This window comes from Tauraco erythrolophus, chromosome 12 (genome assembly GCF_009769465.1).
Source record: "Tauraco erythrolophus isolate bTauEry1 chromosome 12, bTauEry1.pri, whole genome shotgun sequence".
NCBI lineage: Eukaryota > Metazoa > Chordata > Aves > Musophagiformes > Musophagidae > Tauraco > Tauraco erythrolophus.
Genome location: NC_141476.1, coordinates 19614676 through 19624244, shown reverse-complemented (window position 1 = coordinate 19624244; position 9569 = coordinate 19614676). Strand labels below are relative to the sequence as shown.

The following is a 9569-nucleotide window of genomic DNA, read 5'->3' as shown; positions in this document are numbered from 1 at the left end:
ATGGCGGCTGTGGCAGCAGGTGTGGCGCCGGTCTGCGCCCGGTGAGTGCGGGCTCAGGGCTGCCCCGCCCGCGTCCCTGCCCCTCCATAGCCCCGGTACGTGCCCGGCCCAGCCATAGTCCCTCTCCAGTATGTTCCTGGCATCGCTTCCTCTCCAGCATTCCTCCCCTCCCTCCCCGCCGGCAGCCCCCGCTCCCCCTCTCCCAGGCACCCGCTCGCCGCCCCCGCCGCGCTCACGCGGGTGCTGTGTCTCCGCAGGTTCCTCGCCTCCAAGGAGCAGTTCCATGCCTACCTGCGGGCCAGGGGCGAGCCCGGCAGCCAGGCAGGCGGCGGGGACGAGGGGGAGGTCGAGGTCGAGGAGAAGGAGGAGGAGGAGGAGGAGGTCAGCAGCGGCCAGAGCGAACCTCCCGCCAAACGGGTGAGGTTGGAGGCCCTCGGTCGGGACGGGGAAAGTGGAGAGGATGCTGGAGCAGAGGAGAAGGAGCCCGCAGAGCGGAAGCGGGCCCGGGGGCAGAACAAGAGCAGGCCGTGGATGAAACCCAGCCACTACGAGCAGAGCAGGCTGTGCCCGTCGGTAATGCAGGTAGGGTGCAGGGGCCCGGCTCTGCGCTGCTCTGGGGTGGGAAATGTGGGACACCGGTGAGCCCTTCCTGCTCAAGGGCTGCATTTGTCTTTAGTCTGGGAAAGCGCCTTGAAGATGGAGCCGCACAGGGCAAACTCCCAGCAGGGAGAATGTAGCAGGGGCTGTGCTGGCAGAACCACCTCCATTGGCTGGCTGGAGGAGGGTGAGGTGGGATGAGCTGAGCAGGACAAGCTGAGGCGGAAGGAGTAAAGCATCAGCTTCCCTTAAGCAGTAGTGCTAAAGTGCCCCCTCAAGTGGGTACATCGCTGCCCTTCTGTGTCGTGTTCCAGCAGTCAGCTTCCTGGGAGCGTTTCATGGAGTGCCCGATGTCCCCCAGGCAGCAATGGGTGCTCAGAGCAGTTGTGGTCCCTCTCTGGCCTGGGGCAGACCCAGGCTCCCCTTGCTTGTGCTGGAAGGTACGGGCATGCCTGGGCAGGCAGGCAGAGGGCAGAGGTCTTAACCTTCTCTTTATCGTTTTAAGGGCTGTGCAGAGAAGTGCCGCTTCGGCGCACGGTGCCGCTTCCTTCATGACATCGACGAGTACATGGCCACAAAGCCGGCTGACCTGGGGCGCAGCTGTGTGCTCTTCGAAACCTTCGGCAAGTGTGTTTATGGCGTCACCTGCCGCTTTGCCCAGGCCCACCTCGGGGATGGCTACCAGAACATGGTCAACACGGACCTGGTCAAGCAGTGGGAAGGGAAGTCACTGGTGAGGAACAACCTCTCCAAGGACCTCCAGCACCGGCTGCGCAAGAGGAAGTTTAGCTTCAAGAGGCTGATGAGTACCTCCGTGGTCTGACCAAACCCCATGGCGATGGTGGGAAGGGAGGCAAAGCCACAGGGTGCTCCGCAGAGGAGCACGAGGTGTCCAACTACACAGCTCCCCAGGAGGGCCTGGGAGATAGCCTTGAACGTCCTGTGCTACTGGAGCAGGGAGAAGCTCCCAAACCAGGCACCTTGCAGAGTCCCATCCCCACAGTTGATGAGGAGGCTTCCTCCGTCAAAACAGTGGGCCCGGTGACAGATGAAGATGTTATAAAGCTGCGGCCGTGTGAGAAGAAGAAGGTGAGAGTCTGGTCGAGGGCTGCGGTCCCTTGTGTACCTGTCAAGTGGTTGAGATTGTGCTTGGGAAGACAGAAGAGACCTCTTAGCTGGCTGAGAGACGGGCAGAGGACAGAACTGCCTGGGGACTGCGTTACTGTCATGAGGGGAAGGATGCAGGAAGGTGAGCTCTTGGGGCCATGGCGTAGCCCTTGGAAGGGTGAGAAGCAAGAGAAGCTGCAGCCCTTTGCCCATGAAGGAGGGTAGGAGGCTGAGCTGTCGGTGAGGGTGGAAATGATCTGCACGGATCGCCGAGGCTGGGGCTGGTTGGTTTGTCTGTAGTGCACAGTGCTCTCCTGGGGTGAGAGCATTGTCTCCTTCTTCTCCTCCTTGTCACCTCCTCCCTTGCGTCCGTTAGCCAGTCTCACATCCCGCTGTAACTGCTTTGAGTTTCCTCCAGGCTGAGCAGTAAAAAGAAATGGAGCAGTTCACGTTTCTGGTTCTTTTATCCAAATGATACGTTCTCAGGGAATAGCTGAGGTTCTCACACCAAACCAGTGATTTCCTGGATTTCCCTCTGAGTTTTACCCGAGACAAGTGATAAAATCGCTAACTGGAACATCTTCCTGTTTAACTGCTGCTAGTTCAGCTCTGCTAATGTGCTCTTCTATTGTTGTTTTCCAGTTGGAAATCCAAGGCAAGCTCTACTTGGCTCCACTGACCACGGTAGGTAGATAATTCTCTTTTTGTCACAGTTTGCCATTGCCACACTTGGAACAGAGGAAATCTCCTGACAAAGAACCTCTCTGCTGTCTCTTTCAGTGCGGTAACCTCCCTTTCCGAAGGATATGCAAGCGGTTTGGGGCAGAGGTCACCTGTGGAGAGATGGCTGTGTGCACAAACCTGCTTCAGGGCCAGTCCTCCGAGTGGGCTCTCCTCAAACGGCATCCTACCGAAGATATTTTTGGGGTGCAGGTGAGTGCTATCGTCTCGATAACCAGACAAATGATAAATCACTTCTGAGGAGAAGAGCTGCTTCTTGACCTCATGTCACCTGTCCCCCTTTGGTAGCTGGAGGGAGCGTTTCCAGACACGATGACCAAATGTGCAGAGCTCCTGAACCAGACCATTGAAGTGGACTTTGTAGACATCAATGTCGGGTGTCCTATTGACCTGGTCTACAAGAAGGTAAGAAGACATTCTGCTCCTGCCAGTCTGGTCCAGAGCACTCAGTTCGTTTATGGGCACTAGAGTTCTGTGAGAAGGCAACTAAGCTGTTGAAAGAGCAGGGAATGGTTAGCTGTCTCTCCCTGGCAGCAGGCAGAAGTTCAGAGGGAAAAGGGCTGTGGGTTTTTGTTTTGGTTTTTTGTTGTTGTTGAAGAGTCCCCTTTCTCCAAGTCTTGAGATGCTCCAAATCTTACCTGCGTTCTCTGAGGAGAGGGCTGCTGTTGAGCAGCTCCAAGGAGGCTTTTCACTGTGCACGGGTGCAGAGTCTTGACTCTGCCATTTTTTGTGCCCCAGGGAGGAGGCTGTGCTCTGATGACTCGGTCCAACAAGTTTGAACAGATTGTCCGAGGGATGAATTCGGTGAGTCAGAGCAGTTGCTGGCAGCGGGAGATGAGCTGATGGAGCTGACTCCTGCCTCAGCCTGGCCTCACTCTCCCATTTCTGCAGGTGCTGGATGTCCCACTGACTGTGAAGATACGGACAGGCGTGCAAGAAAAGATGAACGTGGCTCATAAAATAATCCCCAGGATCCGGGAGTGGGGAGCATCCATGGTCACGGTACAGGGATACTTGCTGTGGTGTGAGGTTGTGGTGTGACGTTGTTGACTGGTGTCTGGGGAACTCTTCTTCTGTGTCAGCCTAGAGCACGCAGTGGGGGTGACCTTACCCTTCCCCATGGCTGAGCAGCTCTTTCAGACACCTTTGACCAGCTGCATACTACCTTTTAGTGTTTTCTGCTGACTATAACAGAAAAATTCAGATGCAGAGTGTGTTTTCCTAGAAGCTCCTGAGTCTTGTATCCATTCCAAAGGGAGATGGTTCTTGCAGTGCTCTGGAACAGAGGTTTCAGCCAAATAAGCCTTGTTCTAGCAGGGCTGGGGAAATGATGGGACCGTCTCATTTGCATGGGGAGGAGGAGTTTCTGCCCACAGTGAATATTCCCTTTCAGAGGGAACAGTCACTTCTTGCTCTGGCTTGAGACATGACTCAGAAAGCATCCAGCCCTTTCTCAGCTTTGCTGATCACTTCCGCAGCCTGGTCTGTTAGCAGAGGGATCTTTACCCCAGCCTGGTGTCGTTGCCTTTGCTGAAGCACGTTCTTCCAGCCCTGCTGTTCTGCCCTGCCTCCTCTGGGGCGTTTGCTGAGATCTCCCTGGCGCTTTCTTCCCCAGCTTCACGGCCGATCCAGGGAACAGCGGTACACGAGAGGTGCGGACTGGGACTACATAGCAGAATGTGCTAAAATAGCGAGCCCCATGCCTCTTTTTGGTACGTGTTTCTGCTGTTTTGTCATGTGGACTGAAAGTTCCACGTGTTTGATTTGAAATATCTTTAAAAAGAAAAAAACAGGCTCCCAAGGGCATTTAGCCTGGGGCAGAGGTTGGAGCATCCCTCTACTGCTTCTTACACTATGGAATGAGTTACCAGTAGCTTTTGTGCAGCCCAGATCTGCCCGTGTACTTGGGGACATGCATGACAAGCACTGAGCAAAGTAGGAGAGGAGGGGACAGGCAGGGCACAAATCACTTTGGTTTTAGCAGGTGCTTTCTCTTTCGGGCACTGTGGCACAGACAGTCCCAGTTAAACCTTTGGGGTAGGAGTTGGGAGTGGAGAAGAGAGGAGAAGGCTCTCCTTTTCCTTGGAAGGGGGAACATTAATCAGAAACGTCCCTGGGAGTCTCTAAATGTGAGCAACAGAGCTGCTTTGGACAATCTGGCTCTTGGACCCTGTGTCCATTTTGAGTTTTATCCCATGCTTGGAGTAACTCATTTGACTTGCCCTCGTGTATCACTTTGATCTCTGGCTTCTTCCTTCTGGACAGGAAACGGTGATATTTTGTCTTACGAAGATGCTAATCGAGCCATGCAGATGGGCGTTTCAGGAATTATGATTGCAAGGCAAGTGCCTGTGTTTTCTCTTTGCTTCTGAGCTCTGTTGGTGCAAGAGTAAAGAATGAATTTAAGAAATACCTAAACAAACCCAAACATGAGAAGTTTTAATCTTGGTGAAACTACTCGTTTAAACTTGTTAAATCAGTTTGCATCTGTGGGAAGTTGGAGCAGCTTCTTGTTGAAATTGAAAACCAAAATTAAAGCGGCTTTGGCTGGCAAATAAGTGCTGGAAAGTCTCTTAAATCAGCTGACGTGTTCAGAAGCTGTCACATCCCAGATACCTTAATTGGGATGTGACGTGGTCACGGGCAGGGTCTACAGATACAGTGGCAGGAATGAGGCAGAGGTGACTTGGATTAAGATGAGAACGCACTGAAGGTCTGTGGGTAAATAAAAAACTTTTTTCCATAGTTGGGCTCATTGGTAAACAATTGGATAGCAGAAGTATTTACTGCTCGTCCTGTGCGTGGGCTTTTATACCTTGTATGACTTACTAGGGAAAAAAAAATAAAAAGAGAGAGGCAGGGGAAGGGGGGAGAGAGAGAAAGAGAGAGATATATCACTGGTCTAGGTTCCAGCATTGGTCCAGCCAATGGGTGTCTCTAGTGTGTAGGAGTGCTCACTCACAAGTCCCCCCCTGCAATGGCACTTTCCTCCTCCTTTTATGTCTGCCATTCCCTACGGACTGCCCCTCTGCCCTAGTGGCAATTTCGTCTCCTGAAACTGAGAGGGCTGAGCTCAGAGTTTGGCTTCAGGGTTTTTGTACCTTGTGAGTGTTTGAGACATTCCTTGGAAAGCCTCAGAGAATCTCCACCCCCTGTTCCCTTCTTGAGTATTTGTCTCCTGCAGTTGTCTGCACCTTCTGAGCAAACAGTTCATTGTTCCAGGGGGTCACAAGTTTGGCCTTGGTGTTAGATTGTTACAGTTCTTCCATGTTGGTCTCCTACAGAAGCATCCCTCATGGGAATAACTGCACATTCTTTTTGGCTACAGAGGGGCGCTCATCAAACCATGGCTTTTCACTGAAATTAAGGAACAGAGACACTGGGATATCTCCTCCAGTGAGAGATTTAGTATCCTCCAAGACTTCACCAACTATGGCCTGGAGCACTGGGGGTCGGATACTCAGGGAGTGGAGAAGACCAGGAAGTTCCTGCTGGAATGGCTCTCATTTCTGTGCAGGTAATTCTCTGCAGCTGAGAGGATCTTTAACACGGCAAGCCTGGACCATTTGAGCAATAGCACCCATTGCCATTACATTCCATTGCAGGTACATTCCAGTTGGTTTATTAGAATACCTCCCTCAGAAAATTAACGAGCGGCCACCTTACTACATGGGAAGGGACTATCTGGAGACACTGATGGCAAGCCAAAACGTGGACGATTGGATTAAAATAAGGTAATAAAGCACTGAATTTCATTTAAATTGCTAGGAAGGGCCATGACAGAGCCTCACAAAGTGACCATGCCTGTGTGCATCCTCCAAAAAGGGGGTGATGACTTTTTCCCATCAGTTGAAGAGATTGTAAGAAAGCAGCAAGGGTTAACCAGGCCTTTACTTCAAGGGTTTAACCAGGCTTGGAGTTGCCATGAAGAGCTCTCTCAATCCCTGTATCTGCTTCAGCAGGTCATCTGGTACCCACTGCAAGTGTAGAAGAGCTGACTCTCTTGTGACACGCTGTTCATCCCAGGACAGTCATAGGAACCCCAGAGGAGAGCGCAGCAATGGGACGTCTTGGGCTTTCAGCACCAGATCCCTCCGTGCTCTGCCTGGACAGTCCCACCTTGCCAGGTGGACCATGCCAGGCCCATACAGATGCCATGCAGGAAGGCAGTCCCCCTCCCCAAGTGAAGAGAGCTGAGCATTTTCCCCATTTTTCAGTACCAGAGTTCTGAGTTCATGCCACAAAGTGCAGGAAACTGTTCTTCCCCACATCTACGAGTCCTCAGGCACTTGAAATGACTTTGCAAGCTCAAAGTCAGCTCAAATGAGATCTTGAAGCAGCCAGCTGCTGTTTCCCACTTCATGGAAACAGAGATTAGCAAATAAACCACATTACAAGTACATGAGGTTTTGATCAGACTTTTTAAAGGCTGTTTTTCAAGCAGAACCTGCCCGCATTAGGCTGCACAAAGCTTTGTAACCTGTGCTCTTTCCAGTGCCATGTAATAGAAGTTTATAGCCGTAAGAACACAAAATTTTAAAGCAATTTAGATTTATTCATTAAAGCTCGTTTTAAGGAGCCACTAACCAGAAGCAGGGTTCTCTGAGCACACTCTTTATTTCTGCTTCGGTGCTGTAGATTCAGGCTCTTGTCAGGCAATTCTGTGCCCTGCTGGGCTGCTCTCTCTGACATGTCTTACGGAAAGTTTTAGGAATGCTGTATGGAACCAGCACCCAGGAAATAAATGAAGCCTCCTTGACTCTCAAGAAAATTACTCTGCACCAAAAAGACGACGTGTTCCAAAGTGTGAGAGAGTTGAAATCTTAAGCCAGGGTAAATCTGATGGCAACAGACCTGACTGACATCAGTTTAGGATCTGACCGTAATACTCTTTGGCACTAACAGGGTTTCGGCTCCGCACAAGCACAGCGAGAAGTTGGGAGGAGCTTTTTCAGAGGCTTGTGTTGATTTTAGGCATGTCATTGCCAGTGGTGAGGCTGGTATTCAGGTCACCAGACTTAGGAACTCCTTTCAGCGTTGGCATTGACTCCGGATGCCTCTCCAGCAAGAAGGGCATTGGCCTTATTTGGCAGCTGTGTCCCTCCAGTGCCATGGTCCAGGGTTAAAGCTCGGTACCAGAGGTGGTTTTGTGCAGCAGCCCTAAATTTTGGGGAGGATAAAGGCTGGTTTGATACATCTGACTGCAGTCACTGTTGAGCCATAGAGCCATAGCATGGCCATGCAGCAGCTGGGTACCGGTGGCTCTATTGTACTGAAAACAAACCTCTCCTTGATTTTGGTTTTGGTTTTATTTGTCTTCTTTTCTTTCTTTCTTCCAGTGAGCTGCTTCTGGGACCTGTACCTACCAACTTCACCTTCCTGCCTAAACACAAGGCAAATTCCTACAAATAGGGCTGTAGGAATGCCCCATGGCATCGAGTCAAGACGAGGCTTTGGGACGGTGTCTGTCAAGGAGTGGGGTTACTCAGCTATGCTCCGAAATGAAATAAAGTTTTATGTTTTTAGAAGCACGGTTGCCTTCATGCCCCCAGCCTCGGTTCCTGCCACAAGTTACGCAGCAGATGGCCCTGCACTATCTTGCAGCCAGAGGTGCCTCACTAGCAGAGAGCAGTTAATTAACGTGACAGAGGCCAGGAGAGATCTTTGGCCTCTGGTTCAGAGCAGGAGTTGTCCCAACTGCCTCAGGCCTTGCACCCTTCACACAGTGGGAACGTAAGGCCTCTATTCCTACCAGGAGGTGTTTGGTAGTGCTACACCCTGCAAGTAGGAGGAGGGGATGTACTAGCCCAATGCCTGAAGTCCTATAGAGCACAAAGAGCCCCAGTATCTCATTATGGATGAGCCAGGTCCTTGCACTGCTTGGCTCAAGCAACTTGTTCTTTCTCCCCCTGAAAAATACTATTTAAAGCAGAAAGCACTTGCACCCACTGCCCCCAGGAGCTGCCTGAAGGCGCCAGGGCCAACCCAGCCCCCCAGTACCCTTTCCCTCTGCCGGCTCCTTCAGTACTCTGGGGTGAATCCCATCAGGCCCCATGGACTTGTGAATGTTAAGGTGATACAGCTGTGCCCTGGCAGTTTCAGTGTCCAAACAAATGGAAAGTCACTGTTCCCGCACTCGTGGTCCTCTGCCTCAGGGGACCGGCCAACCTAAGGTCTATCAATATTATTAGAGACTGAGGAGAAAAAAGCATCAAATCCCCTGCTTTTTCTTCATCCCTCTTTTGTCAGGTGACCAATGTTTTCTTTAGACTTCCTCTCACTATCAACACATGTAAAAAAGCCCTTCTTGGTGTCTGACCCAGTACTGGCCAGTTTCAACTCTAATCCAGCTCGGCCTTTCACGTCTTCTCCCTGCATGTAGGAACCACGGCTCTGGAACCATCCTGCGAAGCCCGACCTCACTTCCACAGATGGTACAACTCCTTTCTCCACTCGAGCTCTGCGAGGAGTTTCCTGTGCAGCCAAGCCGGCCTTCTGCCCTGCTCGCTTAACTTTGGACATGGGAAAATTGCCTGCTCCTCAGGTTCTCAAAGGGACTCCCTAAAGGCTGACCGGCAGTCACTGCCCCAGAGCCTGGAACAGTAGATTCCCAGGGGACTCTGCTCAGCACCTCCCTGAAGAGCATAACAGTTGCTCTCTCAAAAGTCAGGGTAGCAATTCAGCTCTCCCTTTTTCTCCTTACACCGACCATTATAAAATTAACCATTTCATGATCACTGCGGCAAGGAAAATCCCAGCTCCCATGAGTCCTTCTCCACTCACACCTAGCAAGTCTAGGAGGGCACCTTTCCTAGTTGGCTCCCTGAGTCCTTGAAACAAGAAGTTCTCTCACATATTTACAGAGTAATCCTGACCTGCTGTCCTAGGTTATGATTTAAGATGTGCCCAAAAGTATGTATTCTATCACCATCTTCATGAGCTGTTGAGACCAAGTGGGGCAATGTTTTCCTTGCCTCCTCCTCCCAGACTATTTTCTGTTAATGGGCCGACTTGCGTATGACTCGTGGATCACTCCCTCCAGGAGCTATCGCTGTTTGATGGGCAATCAAGGATCCACAGAACAACACCAGCCCCATGTGAGATGCTCCAGCCGGGAGAGGAGG

At 51.6% G+C, this 9569-nt stretch overlaps 1 protein-coding gene across 1 annotated transcript; it reads left to right on the top strand.

Moving 5' to 3' along the window:
• On the top strand, positions 1-7928 carry DUS3L (dihydrouridine synthase 3 like). The gene is given in 14 exon segments (XM_086619041.1): positions 1-41; positions 258-582; positions 1103-1388; positions 1391-1686; positions 2347-2388; positions 2485-2637; positions 2734-2850; positions 3184-3249; positions 3337-3447; positions 4061-4157; positions 4711-4786; positions 5774-5962; positions 6051-6179; positions 7785-7928. Coding segments are annotated over 14 exon segments (2001 nt in total). The 3' UTR covers positions 7858-7928.
• The last annotated feature ends 1641 nt before the right edge of the window (positions 7929-9569 follow it).